The sequence below is a fragment of the Trematomus bernacchii genome, unplaced genomic scaffold, assembly GCF_902827165.1.
Source record: "Trematomus bernacchii unplaced genomic scaffold, fTreBer1.1, whole genome shotgun sequence".
NCBI classification, from domain to species: Eukaryota; Metazoa; Chordata; class Actinopteri; order Perciformes; family Nototheniidae; genus Trematomus; species Trematomus bernacchii.
In genome coordinates this window covers 1-19,436 of record NW_022987920.1, presented here as the reverse complement: position 1 = coordinate 19,436, position 19,436 = coordinate 1, and the positions used below count along the sequence as shown (strand labels likewise).

At 42.4% G+C, this 19,436-nt stretch overlaps 1 protein-coding gene and 1 long non-coding RNA gene across 2 annotated transcripts; one reads left to right on the top strand and one right to left on the bottom strand.

Moving 5' to 3' along the window:
* Nucleotides 1-7,490: 7,490 nt before the first annotated feature.
* Nucleotides 7,491-15,940, top strand: LOC117470629 (cytochrome c-type heme lyase-like). Its single transcript, XM_034115444.1, has 8 exons — nt 7,491-7,587; nt 7,907-7,957; nt 8,235-8,266; nt 9,191-9,334; nt 9,417-9,565; nt 9,680-9,799; nt 12,625-12,711; nt 13,720-15,940. The coding sequence occupies exons 1-8, from the start codon at nt 7,491-7,493 to the stop codon at nt 13,916-13,918; spliced, it is 879 nt and encodes a 292-aa protein (XP_033971335.1). The 3' UTR covers nt 13,919-15,940.
* Nucleotides 10,325-11,842, bottom strand: LOC117470630. The gene is made up of 3 exons (XR_004554704.1): nt 11,797-11,842; nt 10,506-11,406; nt 10,325-10,356 (listed from the first exon to the last, which is right to left on the bottom strand). It is a non-coding gene; the product is annotated as an uncharacterized LOC117470630 (long non-coding RNA).
* Nucleotides 15,941-19,436: the final 3,496 nt, after the last annotated feature.

The following is a 19,436-nucleotide window of genomic DNA, read 5'->3' as shown; positions in this document are numbered from 1 at the left end:
ACCCATCAAAGTATCTTTAAACCCGTCACACACACTCTTTGTCCCTTTGTGTGTGTGTGTGTGTGTGTGTGTGTGTGTGTGTGTGTGTGTGTGTGTGTGTGTGTGTGTGTGTGTGTGTGTGTGTGTGTGTGAAGCTGCAGCAGGATGAACCCAGATAGCAAAAGACATTAATTCAACATTGGATTTTGGTTAAATTGGTTATTTTTGGTTGAGGTTGTAAAATCAATGTTGATTCGATGTGTTATTACAGATACCATTTCAACGTTTGAAAAAATGTTGTTGACTCAATCAACGTTGACATTTCCTACAATGAATTTACATTGTTTCAACGTGAGACCAACTGCTCCCCTCCCCCTCCCCTATACTTGTATTTAAACACAGTATAGAGAGGCGAAGTCCCTCCCTTTCCGGGGGAGCTCCATGGGACCTTACTTCGGAAAAATAATGTATTGAAGTCAATGGAGAGAGAAAGATTATCTTTCGATCCCGTTTGAATTGTGCCATGAATTACACACATGATGTTTGTCAATCTTAAAAAATCATTTCCATGTCAAAAAAGTCACAGTTTGTCGTAAAACTGTTGAAATATAAGACTATGAAAAATACGCAACTAGAAAGACTACAAATCCCAGAGTCGCGTAAGTGATGTCACAATTGTTTTCCTCCACTAAGAGATAGCTAAGATCAGCGCCATATAGATATAATCTATCTATATGGCGCTGGCTAAGATAAGATAACTTTAACAAGATGCCTGTGTGCTTAGTACCAGGTTGTTATCATACCAGCAATGGGTCTTGCTCGTTCTTTCGCTTCCCGTCTGATGAAAGGACCAGGAGTGTCTGGATCAAGCTAGCTAGTAGCTAGCACGTTAGTTAGCATTACAGCCTTGTCATTTGTATTAGCCTTAACATGAAGTAACATGAAGTAACCCAAAATGTTAAACAGTAAGAGTAGTAGTCATATTTCGTGAACCCTTTGAAGAGTACTGTCACCGGTGTGATCATTCTATAATACACCATTTAAGCCCGGGGGAGAAATGCTAACGCTAACGCTACATTAGCTTCGGCGATCTTTTTTACTTCATGCTATCTGCACAAATGGTTGACATTAAACATTAAAACGACCAGGCAGTTCAGAGAGAATCAAAGGAAGGCAGGCAGGCAGCTTTGCATGACTTTCTTCAGGACGTGTTTCATTGTGGTGATAGTGCAACACAGTCTCACGGCATTTCGTGTTATAGTCACGAAATTAATCTATTGATTCGTGTTCACCAACACGATTTTCCCATTTTTTTCGTGTCACACAGAACAATTTTAAAAGCAATGTAAATAATAACAAATTAGAAGGAAAAACAGATTAAAAAAAATACAGATTTCAGTATTCTGACACAGAACGATTTTAGAAGCAATGTATTTCTATTGGTAGTATGTTTCGTGCCTGCACCAAATAATAACAAATTAGAAGGAAAAAGAGATGACATAAAATACAGATGTCAGTATTCTGAGGCTCTGAGACATTTCTTTTCCTCGCGGATGGCAAAAAAACTCAGACATTATACAATTTAAAATAAAAGGGATAGGGTTAGGCTTACGGGCCGTCTCCACAGCAGCGTTAAAAAATCTTGAAACGCTTCTGCCCATTCACTTTGAATGGGGTGACGTCACTTTCCCTCACTTTTCGCCGAAATGCATTGTGGGCAGGCGAGCGGAGATTCTCAGGATTTTCAAGATTCAAAGTTGAACAATGTTCAACTTTTGAAGCTGAGGTGGAAGCGGCAGCCAATCAAATCCCGTGTACGCAAATCTGGCAGTTCAAGCTCTAGCCAATCAAACGGCGTGTATGCTGGGTACCGCAGGTCATTTCCTCATATTCCAAAAAATGGAGGAGAAATTAGCGGTAGCGAATCAATCACCCGGTGCTTTATGACCAGACCTACCGGGATATAAACCGGAGGAGCCAGGCATGGAGGGAGGTGGCAGAGACAGTGGTATGTTTTCGCCTGTTTTGGGGAGTTTATATCCAGTTTACTTCGGGCTTTTTGGCTTCGTATGTCGCGGGCGGGAGATTCATGTGATTGGTTGATCGCAAAAAAATCCCCAAGCCTCAGATACGCCCACCTCCAAGATTTTTTTAACACTGCTGTGGAGACGGTCCGTTAGGGTAAGATATTGAGTAAGAAAATGTGTTTATGAACCACACAGCTTCTGGTATTCCAAGACCCGACCGGACAAAAAGACGTGTTGCAGGCACGAAACATACTACCAATAGAAATACATTGCTTTTAAAATCGTTCTGTGTGACACGAAAAAAATGCGAAAATCGTGTTGGTGAACACGAATCAATAGATTAAATTAATTTCGTGACTATAACACGAAATGGCGTGAGACTGGGTTGGATAGTGAGGGTAGTCAATCCCTTTTTAGGCAAGACAGTAGTGACGGCCATCTTGGTGACGTGTGTTGTTCTGTGAGACCAGAGATGTAGTTCATTGAGCGTTTCACACAAACAAATGTGTTACTTCACAGTTTTACGACAATTTTTTTTTGTTTTGACTTGCAAAATTATTTTGTTTGTCAATTTAAAAGATAATTTTGCAAGTCAAAAAAATAAAAATGTGTCGTAAAACTGTGAAGTAACACTTTGTGTGAAACCGCTCAAAACTTAGTTTATGAGAACTAAAGAGTTCTCATGAACTAAGTTCTGATGAACCTTTGTGGGAATAGTACTGCGGTGTGAAAGCGCCTATTGTTGTGTTACAGGTCTTGTTGTTTGGTTGAGGGTAAAAAACATCTCAAACTTCGTGACTTTTCATAAAACGGGTATATTAATCATCGAGTGAGTTTTGGGGCATGGGGAATTAAGAGAGAGAGAACAAATCTATACTTTGCCGCCACACCCCGTTGCCAAGCACCTATTGTTTAGGTCGCGCAGCTCCGTGACCACCAGAAGCTCAGCCGCTGTAACGGACCGGTGAGCGGAGCAAAACACACGTTTCAAGTTAGACCGAACACACTTAGCTATTTTATCTCCTCTGGACAAACAAAGAGTTTGTTTTTGTGTCTCTGGGTTATTCCAGGGCTTCGGTTGAAACAGGATCTTTCCTGAGGTTTGGATCACGCCAGTTTTATATTTAAACGACAGTTTCTGTGAGGGCATCTCTTTGAGGATATGGGCACAGAGGTTCACTTTAATTACTGAGGGTTTCAGGGGCGCTAAAATAAAATGAAGATGCCCACAAAGCAGCCAGACTGCAGCCAACAGAGCGGCACAAATCAAAAGTGTTATATGAATAGTGTTTTTAAAAAGGCCGATGTGTGATGACGTGAAACTCTGCAGCTCTCAGAGAGGTTTAGCTTTAGCCGCTTTCAGCTCAGAGTTTTGGCTCAAAAACTACACCTTTCCTCTTTATTTTAATTAAATCACATTAACAACCTGTTTTTGAACACACTCTGATAACTCACACACACACACACACACACACACACACACACACACACACACCACACACACACACACACACCACACACACACACCACACACCACACACACACACACACACTACAGCTTAAACATTTCATATTAATAACGTAAATTACATGTTTTCATCCACTATGTGTACATCGACCATGTTTTGCAGTGGGACGTGTGCAGCTGTATTTATGCAGCAGTGGTTATAGCAGCCACACACACACACACACACACACACACACACACACCCACACACACACACACACAGTAATTGTGGTCTTTAAGGGTCTTTTTATAGAAGTTTTTCAAACACACTGCGGCCGCATGTATTATTTGTTACTCTGAATACGTTTAACAGACACACATTTCAGTTTCCAGGAAACATACAGTATGACTATGATCTGAAGTACACACAAAACTACTGCGTTGTATATATATATATATATATATATATATATATATATATATATATTAGGACTGTCAGTCGATTAAATATGTAATCGCGATTAATCGCATGATGTCCATAGTTCATCGCAAATTAATCGCACATTTTTTATCTGTTCTAAATGCACCTTAGAGGAATATTTTTCAAGTTTTTAATACTCTTATCAACATATGAGTGGACAAATATGCTTTATGCAAATGTTTGTTTATTATCATTGGAACAATGACAAATATTCTCCTGAATATTCTCAACACAACAACCTCTCTCTCTCTCTCTCTCTCTCTCTCTCTCTCTCTCTCTCTCTCTCTCTCTCTCTCTCTCTCTCTCTCTCTCTCTCTCTCTCTCTCTCTCTCTCTCTCTCTCCCTCTCCTGACAGCCCGTCAGTAGTGGTAGTGGTGGGATAGATGTGGAAAGGGTCTTTTATTAATGTTTTCATCCTGGGGAAAACAATATTATATAGGGTTACATCTGATTGCACTTCTGAGCTTTTCTAGGCTCGGACAACTCCAAAAAAAGGATAATCTTCAATGATTACACACTTTTAATTTGAATAAGTTGCCCCATCTTGGTGAATTGAACCATATAAAGGATGCAGGAGAAAGGTGGTGTTGTTTTGAATGATGTGAGTTTGTGCCATCATGTTTCCTGGAACAAACTGAGGTCTAAAAGGTCATAAAACGTGCAGAAATGACATGAAAAGTGTAAAAATAAGACAGTTTCTGCGCCCTCTGGTGGACAGACACTGCACTGCAGGACACTGTGTTTTGTAACTACAGTATGACATGAATGTAATGGTGTTTCAATAGAAAATACCTTGCAAAACATATGTATATTCACTTGTATAGAGAAAGGAGAGTCTAGATGTTCCCACATGTGGAATAAGATCTGTTTTACTCCGTTTGACGACCTGTTGGCCTCCGGTGGTGTAGATAATGTCAGCGCCGTATAGATAGGGCTCTGGATAATGTGTTAAAATAATACACTTTTGACACATGAATCAAAGAAAACAGGCCTTTTCAACAGTCAAAACTAATCAAACAAAAGAGGGAAAACTCAAATAAAATTGTAATGACCTTAAATAGTCTTTATTTCTTTCTATGTATAGGTCTTTGTAACTTTAAAATAAATGTAAAAACGGTGCCTCGAGGCTCCGTAGGTTGTGTCTCTTTACAGGAGGCACCCTGGGAATTGTAGTCCTTTATATAATGTACTTGACTACAGTCGTCACAAATACTGGCTCTAACTCTCTATACTGTCTGTAAGGCTTTCCAGAAACTTGAGCAGAGCCTACCGTGTTTTACTCTTAAAATAAACCAGAATTATAGAGAAAAATTCGTGTGTTTTTGAGGGCTTTCTTATGTTTTCCTGCCAATGTACTGGTTCCAGTCCACTAGGTGGCGGTAATGCACTTACTGGTCGGTTGCCATAGAAGAAGAAGCGATGCTGATGATGACGTATGAGGCTTACGCAAGGAGTACGTAACGCACGTTGTGTGCAACCCTCGTCCTGCACGTTGACATTGTGACAGTCCTCTGCACTCTCTCAGGTAAACCGCTTATTATTCTGTCTTTATTAACATTATAACTCTTAATTATAGATAATAACATTAAAGTGAAGCTAGTGGAGACTTCCTGTTGAGTTGTGTTGTGTTTAAAGTACGTTAGAGGAGAGAAACAGGCTAATGTTAGCTTAGCTGCTAGGAGACCTGCTAACCTTTATTACTGTTTCTAACCTTACTTCCATTAGCTTTGATGCTAACACTCAGTCAGGTTTTAAATGGTTTATTGGTCATGTACACAGCTACAGTGTAGAAAAACAGGTTCCTCAGACAAGGCAATATAAGTATATATAAGACATAAAACAAATACACCTACAATTCACCTAAAAACTACAATAAAAACGACTTGAAAACACCTACAAACAACAACAGCTGTGGTTGCTTCGTTAGCTCTGATGCTAACCCACCCTGAGGTTAACCCAGGATATCTTCCAGCAAGAGGATCACATGTCAGCTTATTGTTAATATGTAATGTCTGTGTACTCCCTCTGATCTGTTATGTGTTATTAGTGTCTTCATCTTGATCATTGATCTATAATATAATTGAGCCTCTGGTCATACAGTATATATATGTTCTCATATGGTCATACAGTATATATATATTATCATATGGTCATACAGTATATATATATATATGTTCTCAATGCTCTGTTGCTGCTGTGTTATAACATCATGGAGGGATGCTGCTGTCATTGTGCTGCCCTTCAAACACAACACTGTGAAAACATTACATAACTATTACATATAATAGTTATTGTGCTGTCTGTCTGCTGAGGGACTAACAGAGATGATATATAGTTCAGTAGTGTCAGTGAAGGAGAGGAGGAGAGGAGGTGAGGAGGAGAGGAGGAGGAGAGGAGGAGAGGAGGTGAGGAGGAGGAGAGGAGGAGAGGAGGAGAGGAGGTGAGGAGGAGGAGAGGAGGAGAGGAGGTACTCCTTCATTTACATGTGAGAACACCAATAGAGATCTCAAACACACAGGAGAGGAAGCATCAGTAGAACCTCCTTAAACTAAAGTGGACATGACCTTACCTGGCAGCTCGATGTCTGGATCAGTGATTTCATGACTGTCGTCCTCTCATGTTCATAATCATTTGATACCACAGAAGGTGGACTAGTTAAATGTAAAAGAAGAACCAGTTTATCTGGACTAAAGTCCTCACAGCAGGGTCAGGAGTAAATATACATCCCTGCCGATAACTCAAGGTATTTGCCTGATGACACAGAATGAAGGAAGCCCACACATGTTGTCTTCTGCCCTCGATGACTGTCTGTGTGTTCTGTGTGTATCTGTTATTAATATTAGTGTTTAATCACTAATGAACAAAGGGATATAAAACATAGCATGATTTAGATACTTCTCTACGTGTCCTAACAGCTGTGAAGAACCATTTGAGTCTCATAAGCAGTGAAGTCATGGCTCCTGGTTATCCTCAGAAGGAAGTAGGAGACTCCATCCGAGTTCATCTGTTATAACGTGTTTACTGCAGTGTCCCTCACTCCCTCACTAAACACATCAGACTCTCCAGAGGTCTGTACTACGAAGCCGGTTCAACCTAACCTGGATATGTTTGAGTTACCCGGCTTACCTAATCCACAAGGGTTCAAATCACAAATCAAAACTCACCTCTTCAGACCTAATGTTGTGTTTTATATATTTTAAGTGTGTTGTTTTAATTATGTTTTAATGATTTTTTACTCTTTAAAGTGTCTTTGAGCTTCTAGAAAAGTGCTCTATAAATAAAATGCATTATTATTATTATAAATATGCCAAAACTACTGTTTCTGTTTTTTCTTTGTACTGTTTCTGTTTCTGATTTGATGTAAAGCGTCTGAGCACTAGGAAAAGCACTATCAATATCCAATGTATTATTATTATTATTATTATTATTATTATTATTATTATTATTATTAAACCTGCCCCCAAATGTTCAGGTATTTCCCCATAAAGCACAGAAGAAGCGGTGTTATCGTTAGTTTGAACTGTGACTGAACCCTGTGTTACTCTCTGACAGCAGGATGGGAGCCTCTCTCTCTTCAGTCTCTGCTCCCACGGTCTGGGCGGAGGCCGTGATTTCTGCCGCCCCCCCCGCCCGGATGCCCCATGCACCAGGAAGCCCCTCCTAAAGGTGAATTAGCACACCTGGATGCGGATCATTCACATTTACACCGTGAATAGTTTACAGCATCACAATAAATAAGTCAATAATCGATAATCAAGTTAAAAAACCTTTCAAGAATTTAAAAGTTTGAGAGCAGAGGGGATGAATGATTTTGAAAAGTGAGTTGTCTTAAGAGCAGATAGATAATATCTACACCTTGATGGCAACAGATGAAATGAGTCTATAAGAACATGACCTACAGAACAACGCTGACATGAAACCAGTAACTGCATGAGATGCTTTGTTTGACCTGAACCTGTCTCTGTGTCTCAGTGCCCCCCCCCGCAGAGTGCCCCATGCACCAAGCTCCTCCTCCTGCTGAAGGTAAGATGAGTTTCTGAGAATAAACATTAAACCTGAATATGTTGATACAGACGTCTGTTTTCTTCCACTAAATGTTGACTCTTGGACGTCTGGACTGTGTCTGGACTGTGAAACAAAGCTTGAATACTAATAACACTATTGTAGCCTGGTCTTTATCGGACACTGTGCACAAAAACTTTAAACAAAACCAACACACGGCGACATTCAGAGGTTCAATTAGAAGATGTTTTTGCTATCAAGTTCTGCCATGTTTTACCCAAGCTTCTCTGTGTCTCAGTGCCCCCCCCCGCAGAGTGCCCCATGCACCAAGCTCCTCCTCCTGCTCAAGGTAAGATGAGTTTCTGAGAATAAACACATGTGCATTTCATCTGAACTTCAGGTCCTCCTCCTGCAAACGCATCGATGCATCAATGATATCTGTCCAACTTGAATTTGAGGAAGTTTGTGAGAAATGGAAAGCGTCTCTTCTTTTGTCTGCTTGGATCTTTTATTTAATGATCTATACCAGGGGGGTCAAACTCAATTTCATCACGGGCCACATCAGCATTATGGTTGCACTCAAAGGGCCGGTTGTGACTTTAAGACTATATAAAAATACATATATAAATATTGAATATATATAAAATAATGTATTATATTACATGATTGCCTCTGCGTTGGATTATTATCGGATAGGGTAAAAACATCATAATTAACTCGGTCTGAAAGCAGAAGTCTGGGGCAAATAATTGCAAGTCTCTTCAGTGAGAATGTCACAAAATGATTTTAAAATAAAAGCAAAATAAAAAAAAGTAACATTTTGAAAAAAAAGTCAATTCTGAGAAAAAAGTATAATTTGAGATGCATTGTGGGACATGTAGTTTATGGGCAACGTGCTTCTGTAAAGCGCCATGTAACCGTATAACAAACATATTATATTCTTTGCAAGCTCTTGTGGGGCCACATCAAGTCGCGGGCCGGATTTGGCCCCCGGGCCTTGAGTTTGACACCCCTGATTTATACTGTCAATGTTTTATATTGAAAGGAAAACACCCCATGTTCTTGTGGTGTGCTTATTGATGTCAGTAAACTATTGATATGTTTGTGAACACTGAAGTTGAAATGTGACCCAAAAGCCTCTCTGCACAGAGTCTCTCAGGTTCCTGTTATTGATCCGTCTGAAAGTGTTTCTGATTGAAATCCTTCTCTCTCTCCCTGCAGCGTCCCCCCCTCCAGAGTGTCCGATGCACAAAGCAGACCCAGCAGCGTCCCCCCCCCCCAGAGTGTCCGATGCACAAAGCAGACCCAGGACCAGCTCACCAGGAGAGAGCCTATGAGTTTGTGGCGTGTCCCATGAAGGGATCGGAGGAGAAGAGCGACATCGACCCCTCCAACATGGTACCTGAGAACAAGAGGATTACATCATGGTCTCTCCCCCCCTCTGTTGCCCCATATTCAATTCAAAGTGTCTCCCCTGCAGATGCCCCCCCCGAACCAGACCCCCGCCCCGGACCAGCCCTTCGACCTGGACCGGATCAGAGAGGAGTCGACCATCCCTCGCCACGACTCTGGGAACAAGTGGGTGTACCCGTCAGAGCAGATGTTCTGGAACGCCATGCTGCGCAAAGGGTACGTTCCCCTGATCCCCTTCAGACATCTGGAGACCCTTCATCTCTACTTTGAACTGGCAGCATGCCTGATTGGTTGAATGCTTCCTCCTGTAATACCCACTGTGTCCTGCAGGTGGCGCTGGCGTGAAGACGACCTCGGAGCTCAGGATATGACGAACATCATCAAGATCCACAACACCAACAACGAGCAGGCCTGGCAGGAGATCCTCAAGTGGGAGGCCATGCACGCTGGGTGAGGAGCAACGTGCACCTGTACTCACCTGTACTCACCTGTACGATACACCTGTACTCACCTGTACTCATCTGTACGATACACCTGTACTCACCTGTACTCACCTGTACTCACCTGTACTCACCTGTACGATACACCTGTACTCACCTGTACTCACCTGTACGATACACCTGTACTCACCTGTACTCACCTGTACGATACACCTGTACTCACCTGTACTCACCTGTACTCACCTGTACGATACACCTGTACTCACCTGTACTCACCTGTACGATACACCTGTACTCACCTGTACTCACCTGTACTCACCTGTACGATACACCTGTACTCACCTGTACTCACCTGTACTCACCTGTACGATACACCTGTACTCACCTGTACTCACCTGTACGATACACCTGTACTCACCTGTACTCACCTGTACGATACACCTGTACTCACCTGTACTCACCTGTACGATACACCTGTACTCTGAAGTATCTGGGGAGTACTGCAGAGTACACGATACACCTGTACTCTGAAGTATCTGGGGAGTATCTGTGAAGTACACGATACACCTGTACTCTGAAGTATCTGGGGAGTATCTGTGAAGTACTGAAGAGTACACGATACACCTGTACTCTGAAGTATCTGTGAAGTACTGAAGAGTACACGATACACCTGTACTCTGAAGTATCTGTGAAGTACTGAAGAGTACACGATACACCTGTACTCTGAAGTATCTGGGGAGTATCTGTGAAGTACACGATACATCTGTACTCTGAAGTATCTGGGGAGTATCTGTGAAGTACACGATACACCTGTACTCTGAAGTATCTGGGGAGTATCTGTGAAGTACACGATACACCTGTACTCTGAAGTATCTGGGGAGTATCTGTGAAGTACTGAAGAGTACACGATACACCTGTACTCTGACGTATCTGGGGAGTATCTGTGAAGTACACGATACACCTGTACTCTGAAGTATCTGGGGAGTATCTGTGAAGTACACGATACATCTGTACTCTGAAGTATCTGGGGAGTATCTGTGAAGTACACGATACACCTGTACTCTGAAGTATCTGGGGAGTATCTGTGAAGTACTGAAGAGAACATACACCTGTACTCTATCTGTGAAGTATCTGTAAAGTATATGTGAAGTTCTGCAGAGTACACGATCCACCTGTACTCTCAGGTATCTCTGAAGTATCTGTCAAGTATCTGAAGTACCTCAGAGTATCTAATGTCCCTGTGTTCCTCAGGTACCTGTAAAGTATGTATAAGTACCTCAGAGTATCTAACGCTCCTCTGTTCCTCAGGTATCTGTAAAGTATGTATAAGTACCTCAGAGTATCTAATGTCCCTCTGTTCCTCAGGTATTTGTAAAGTATGTATAAGTACCTCAGAGTATCTAATGTCCCTCTGTTCCTCAGGTATCTGTAAAGTATCTGAAGTACTTCAGAGCATCTAATGTCCCTGTGTTCCTCAGGTATCTGTAAAGTATGTATAAGTACCTCAGAGTATCTAACGCCCCTGTGTTCCTCAGGTATCTGTAAAGTATGTATAAGTACCTCAGAGTATCTAACGCTCCTCTGTTCCTCAGGTATCTGTAAAGTATGTATAAGTACCTCAGAGTATCTAATGTTCCTCAGGTATTTGTAAAGTATGTATAAGTACCTCAGAGTATCTAATGTCCCTGTGTTCCTCAGGTATCTGTAAAGTATCTGAAGTACTTCAGAGTATCTAATGTCCCTGTGTTCCTCAGGTATCTGTAAAGTATGTATAAGTACCTCAGAGTATCTAACGCCCCTGTGTTCCTCAGGTATCTGTAAAGTATGTATAAGTACCTCAGAGTATCTAACGCCCCTGTGTTCCTCAGGTATCTGTAAAGTATGTATAAGTACCTCAGAGTATCTAATGTCCCTCTGTTCCTCAGGTATCTGTAAAGTATGTATAAGTACCTCAGAGTATCTAATGTCCCTCTGTTCCTCAGGTATCTGTAAAGTATGTATAAGTACCTCAGAGTATCTAACGCCCCTCTGTTCCTCAGGTATCTGTAAAGTATGTATAAGTACCTCAGAGTATCTAACGCCCCTGTGTTCCTCAGGTATCTGTAAAGTATGTATAAGTACCTCAGAGTATCTAATGTCCCTCTGTTCCTCAGGTATCTGTAAAGTATGTATAAGTACCTCAGAGTATCTAATGTCCCTGTGTTCCTCAGGTATCTGTAAAGTATCTGAAGTACTTCAGAGTATCTAATGTCCCTGTGTTCCTCAGGTATCTGTAAAGTATGTATAAGTACTTCAGAGTATCTAATGTCCCTGTGTTCCTCAGGTATCTGTAAAGTATCTGAAGTACTTCAGAGTATCTAATGTCCCTCTGTTCCTCAGGTATCTGTAAAGTATGTATAAGTACCTCAGAGTATCTAATGTCCCTCTGTTCCTCAGGTATCTGTAAAGTATGTATAAGTACCTCAGAGTATCTAATGTCCCTCTGTTCCTCAGGTATCTGTAAAGTATGTATAAGTACCTCAGAGTATCTAACGCCCCTGTGTTCCTCAGGTATCTGTAAAGTATGTATAAGTACCTCAGAGTATCTAACGCCCCTGTGTTCCTCAGGTATCTGTAAAGTATGTATAAGTACCTCAGAGTATCTAATGTCCCTCTGTTCCTCAGGTATCTGTAAAGTATGTATAAGTACCTCAGAGTATCTAACGCCCCTGTGTTCCTCAGGTATCTGTAAAGTATGTATAAGTACCTCAGAGTATCTAATGTCCCTCTGTTCCTCAGGTATCTGTAAAGTATGTATAAGTACCTCAGAGTATCTAACGCCCCTCTGTTCCTCAGGGAGTGTCCGTGCGGTCCCACTCTGAAGAGATTTGGAGGCAAAGCCAAAGACTTTTCCCCCAGAGCTCGAATGCGCCACTGGATGGGGTGAGAAATACAGCTTTCATTGATCACAAGCTTTTCATTGATCACAAGCTTCAGATCATGTGAGTCAATCACACCAGTTCCTCTACTCACTGATGTAGTTTCCACTCATTTATGGCGCTTTTCCACTACACGGCCTCGCTCGGCCTCGCTCGGTATGGCTGGGCCTCGTTAGGCCTCGTTAGGCCTGGCTCACTTTATGATGCATTTCCATTACAGTTTAGGAACTGGGGCAGTAACTATAGTAACGCAGTGTAGGCGGAGCCGTGACGTCATCTTCAATGAGAACCACAAAACCAACACAGCCGTTAGCTGTTAGCACTCAGAGCTCACAGCTCCTCATATCTGTTCAGAAACTAGACAAAAGTTAAACAAGTACAAACCACAGACTGCCTGTGTCATGGTGAATACAGTCGCTGCTTTATTTATGTCTGTAGGCCGTTGTTGTGAGTGTGGACGGTCGGAGCATATACTGCGTTAGCTTAGCCAATCTCCATTTAGAAAACACGCATTTTAAAAGGTTTTTCGCCTGCCGTCTGTCTGCAGACTTGACAAAGCATTAATTCATGGTTTTTACTAACCGGTATCAGTATGTTGTTACTTCATCATTTAGAAACGTGTATTACAATTAAATCACGGTCAAATATGTTGTAGTTGTAGCCTCCTTGCCAGCGATGCTCTCTCTAGTTTAGAATACTCAGCCCGGTTGTTGGCCCGGAAAGAACCTCGATTTTGTAGAGCCAGAAAACTGTGAAAAAGTACCGCTAGCTGGAACTACGCCAAGTGGAAACGCAACCAAAAACGGGCCGGGCGCGGCACGCTTAAAGCTGTAGTGGAAATGCACCATTAGTAACACAAAAGAGGGTTAGCAAGAGACTGTCGTTATGGATGAGTCTGACTTTTATTCTGGACGCTTTGGTCTGACAGTGAACACGTCCACCAGTTTGTCCTCTTTCATACTCCCGTTATTAACTTCCTTCTCTTCCTCCTCCTCTTCCTCCTCCTCATCAGATACGAGCTCCCGTTCGACCGTCACGATTGGATCATTGATCGCTGTGGGCGGGAGGTTCGTTACATTATTGATTACTACGACGGAGAGATCAACAGGGAGAATTATCGCTTCTCCACTCTGGACGTCCGCCCAGCCGTCGACTCTTTAGGAGCCGTGTGGGACCGCATGAAGGTCACCTGGTGGCGCTGGTCCTCCTAAAGAGACACCTGGACACCTGGAGGACACACCTGACGTCCTGAAGGACACACCTGGACACCTGGAGGAGACTTCAGGAAATATTACGTCTCCTTTAGGACACCTGGACACCTGAAGAAGACATCTGGACGTCCTGAAGGAGACGTGATGTGTCCTTAAGGAGACGTGATGTGTCCTGAAGGAGACTTCATGTGTCCTAAAGGAGACTTCATGTGTCCTAAAGGAGACTTCATGTGTCCTGAAGGAGACTTCATGTGTCCTAAAGGAGTCAGGAACAGGAAATGGACTAAGACAGTTTTGTGTCTCCTTTAGGACACCTGGACACCTGAAGAAGACATCTGGACGTCCTGAAGGAGACGTGATGTGTCCTTAAGGAGACGTGATGTGTCCTTAAGGAGACGTGATGTGTCCTGAAGGAGATGTGATGTGTCCTGAAGGAGACTTCATGTGTCCTGAAGGAGACTTCATGTGTCCTAAAGGAGACTTCATGTGTCCTAAAGGAGACGTGATGTGTCCTGAAGGAGATGTGATGTGTCCTGAAGGAGACTTCATGTGTCCTAAAGGAGACTTCATGTGTCCTAAAGGAGACGTGATGTGTCCTGAAGGAGACGTGATGTGTCCTGAAGGAGACTTCATGTGTCCTGAAGGAGACTTCATGTGTCCTAAAGGAGACTTCATGTGTCCTAAAGGAGACTTCATGTGTCCTAAAGGAGTCAGGAACAGGAAATGGACTAAGACAGTTTTGTCTCAGTTCCTCTGTGCATCATATCCTCTCTGAGAGTGTTTTGGGTTTTGTTGAATATTCTGTTCATCATGTCTTTCTTTGCTGATGTTCCTTTAGACTGTTGTAGCTTCATCTCATCCGGCAGCTCTGAACCATCTAGAGATCATCTCTAGAGACGTCTCTAAACCATCTAGAGACGTCTCTGAACCATCTAGAGATCATCTCTAGAGACGTCTCTGAACCATCTAGAGATCATCTCTAGAGACGTCTCTGAACCATCTAGAGATCATCTCTAGAGACGTCTCTAAACCATCTAGAGATCATCTCTAGAGACGTCTCTGAACCATCTAGAGATCATCTCTAGAGACGTCTCTGAACCATCTAGAGATCATCTCTAGAGACGTCTCTGAACCATCTAGAGATCATCTCTAGAGACGTCTCTGAACCATCTAGAGATCAACTCTAGAGACGTCTCTGAACCATCTAGAGATCATCTCTAGAGACGTCTCTGAACCATCTAGAGATCATCTCTAGAGACGTCTCTGAACCATCTAGAGATCATCTCTAGAGACGTCTCTGAACCATCTAGAGATCATCTCTAGAGACGTCTCTGAACCATCTAGAGATCATCTCTAGAGACGTCTCTGAACCATCTAGAGATCATCTCTAGAGGTTCAGACCCAGAGGAGATTCATCATCTCACGGTTCATGAGGCATAGCTGATCATGTGGAAAGGGTCTGAAGGGTCTGAGGTCAGTGCGTTGACTTCAGGAGGGCGTGGTGCAGGGTTTAGAGGCAGACATGAGATGTGATATTCATAATGATGTTCTATAATAACCTGAAACTAAGAGAGTAGTGTGTACGAGCTGAAGGCCTCCTGGATGTTCTCTACTGTCACGCGCTGTGGGGAGCAGAGCGAGGTCGACTCCTCTCCACTTGGACTCCTGTGACCTCTCAGTTCTGCCTCTAAAGCTGCACTCGCTCACATCATGACGGGTAGTGTACTCTCCCTGCAGGGTGTGGAGTTATATTATACAGGACCAGGAGGGATTCAACAGGATAACAGGACACAGGGTTAACTCTGAGGAGGTCAGAATCAGATAAACTGTAATACTCTCTAATGTTTGAGAAGAGCCTTTGATTGGATCTGCGTTATCAGCATTGAGTCTTTCTTTTGTATTTATTATGTGAGGAGTGGCTGTGTCCCTGTGTGCAGACTCCTTCCTTCTTGGATGTTAAACATTTGACCAGCTCTCAACTGAATTTCAATAAAGCTGCTCGTCTTTCTGCTTCTGAATAAACTTTGTGTTAATGTGTGATCCTGCAGCTGGCCACCAGAGGGAGCTGTCCCTGCAATCTACAGAGTAACTGCAGGGAACCAACCATACAAGAACATTTAGTGAGAGGCCCCTCCCCTCTCCGTGTGAGGCCCCTCCCCTCTCCGTCCCTCTAAATTTTAAATATGAGGTTTTGTGTGCACAGACACGTGCACAGTGCAGGAAGAGTGTGCACGTGTCTCTGCAAGCATCACTAAGTCAGCTTCATTGTGAGTGTGCAAAGAAAGCGTGTGTGTGTGTGTGTGTGTGTGTGTGTGTGTTGTGTGTGTGTGTGTGTGTGTGTGTGTGTGTGTGTGTGTGTGTGTGGTGTGTGTGTGTGTGTGTGTGTGTGTGTGTGTGTGTGTGTGTGTGTGTGTGTGTGTGTGTGTGTGTGTGTGTGATTGTGTGTGTGTGTGTGTGTGTGTGTGTGTTGGAGATATGATAAATATCAGACTCTCAGAGCCGGGGGCTGTTTGGACATCTGCTGTGCAGCTATGTGGCACATGGGAAATCAACATGCACACATTATTTCAGGAAACACACACACTGTATTTAAAGGAGACGTCCACTCAGAGAGACGCCACGTTTCCTCCACAGATGGCTGAACCAATGAGACGTCACGCTGAGAGTCATGTGTCCTAAATGTCAGGCGTCGGACCCCATCAGGATTAAAGACATGTTTACCTCCAGCACACACACACACAGACCTGCTACACACACACCCCAGCATACATTGCAGCAGGCAACATGTTGCTCCATGCACCTTCTGAGGCTAAAGGCATGTGAGGAAACCTGAGGTCAACTTGAAAGAGTCTGTGTTTTCTAGGTGTTAGTGCATGTACGTGCACTGCGCACAATATCTACAAGTCATTAGAAAATTGATATAAGTTGCAAACAGATGAATGTTATGGATGGTCTTTCAAAAGTGTAATATCTGTTGTGTGTGTGTGTTGCTCAGTTGTGCATGAGTGTGTGTTGCTCTGTATGATCAGCTGGTCTTCTACCTGTATCCTGTCACAGTGTCACACCTGCATTACTATACCTGAGGAAGGTGTGTATACTAATCTGCAGTTTCTCTCCCCTCCCCTCTTCTCTCTCTCTCCTCTCCTCTCTCTCTCTCTCCTCTCTCCCCTCCTCTCTCCTCTCTCTCCTCTCCTCTCTCTCCTCTCCTCTCTCCTCTCCTCTCTCCTCTCCTCTCCTCTCCTCTCTCCTCCCCTCCTCTCTCCTCTCCTCTCCTCTCTCCTCTCTCCTCTCTGCTGCTGCTTCTCGGTTTATTTCCTGGATTCAAACATAACAAATAAAACCTGATAGTGAATATAAAACCTCCCCCCCTGTATGTTCAGAGGCGTTAAGGTGTAATTGAATCGTGCATCACCTGCTGCTCTGATATTAATCCCATAATGCAGAAGGATGGAGGATTTTGGTTATTCGTTGCAGAATTCATTAAAATCCAATTTTGTGGAATTGAAATAAAAACAGCCGTTTGCTGTGATAGAGTGGAGACAGAGACAAAGAGAGAGACAAAGAGATTACACTCAAATATTATTTTATATCAAGGACATGTTCTGCTACCTGTGCAATGCATTCTGGGATCCTTTCTCACTCCTGGTAGCACGTTTTATGAAGCCTGTGTCTTGCATTATAAATATACCTGAAATCTGAATAGTTAGGATTTAAAGCATTTTATTATTAAATATAAGGTAACATCATAATACATCTTAACTGATGATACTCACTGGTTTTATTTAGCATCATATTATATTTTTAACAGTTTGAATACATAATAATCTTGTTTATAGAGCATTTCATCAGATATAATGTATTACATGATGAAAGGTTGCTTTGAGTGAAATACATTTCTTTCTTGCACAGGTTTTATTACAGCCCTGCTTTGACTCATGATGTATCTGTGTACACATATATCACTTCAATTATTCAATACGTCCTTTGTACTGAAGTATTCAAAAGTAAAAATGACATGTTTAATATAAATGATTTGCTGTGGCCAATTGTGTTCATTGCACTGACAGACCCTAACTCTCTGATACCCCCCAGAGACTAGAGCCACGCTACACAAAGCAGAGAGCAACACCTAGAACAACTGAAGCATAGACATTTAAAAAAAGGACAGCTACTGTATCGACATTTTAAAATTATATTTAAAGAAAAAGCCCAAACTAAACAGCAGGGCTTTATTTCAGTATTAACTAAAGAATAAAAGACAGCAAAGCTGACATCAAATCTTTGCTGAGCCTAAAGATAAATAACATAGTGAACATAAATATATTGCAATGCTCAGTGCAGCAGCATCCAACCGTCTCTAGTCCTTGGATATTACATGTCACTGCTTGCATGCACGGAGCACCCGTAGCGCGGCGTAAAGTGAAATACATGAACTCCACTTAAAGCAAGGAATAAACACTTTAATTCAATCAAATCTAATTATAAATCTGTCAGTAACACATTAAGTGTGTAGGTGTTACAGAAAGTGTTGTTTTCTCTGCAGCGACACACACCTGTTTCTCTTAATGCTAACAGCACATTAGCTGCTGTGCTAATTACAGTAACAGAGGGGCTCTGGCTCATTAGCTCGTTAGCTCGTTAGCATTAAAGCAACGCTGCTGTGATTAATGCAACGCCTCGTAATTAAACAACAAGGTGTCAGAGATTAGTGTTCACTTTGTAAGAAAGCAGGAATATATAAGGGGGTTTATGCTAATGCTAACGCTAATATTATGCTAATGCTAACGCTAATATTATGCTAATGATAACGCTAATATAATGATAATGCTAACGCTAATATAATGCTAACAGTGTTTCCAGTGTTTTATTAGCAGCAGAGTCTCTCCAAAGCTCAGAATTAATTTGTCTATTGAGGATTTAAATGAGTTTCCTGTCAGTCTGTCTGCTCTGTTTACATCTGAGCTTTCATTACAGCTCAACCTTCAATATGAGACCATCGAATAAAGACTTACCACACACTGATGAGCAGCAGGATGGCAGGAAAACATGCTATATATATTCATATATTGTAAAAAACACTCAGAGGTTATGAGAGAAACGAGTCAGAAATCATGATTTAATCAGTTTTAACCTTTATACAGTCTATGGTTTTAACTCACAATAAATGAAATGTGCAGAGGGAAACGTGGTTAAAGGTCCCATGTCATGCTTTTCCGGTTCTTACCCGTCCCCTTGTGTTCTGAAGCTTCTGCATGTAAACGGTCTGCAGAGTCACAAACCCTCAAAGTACACCCTGTTAGAGTCAAACTCTAACACAGAAAAGACCTCCCCAAAACGCCTCGTTGGAGATTTCTCATTTACTTCCTGGGCATCGCTACGTAGGGATACCCAGTAGCCACGCCCAGAGCTATGGCCGCACCCTCTGCCAGCCTTTCACGAAACAAAGCTTCCCAAACCTTTCAGCATTCATGCCGGATATGCACAGCGTAGGGCACTGAAGAACGATGCTGTTCCTACT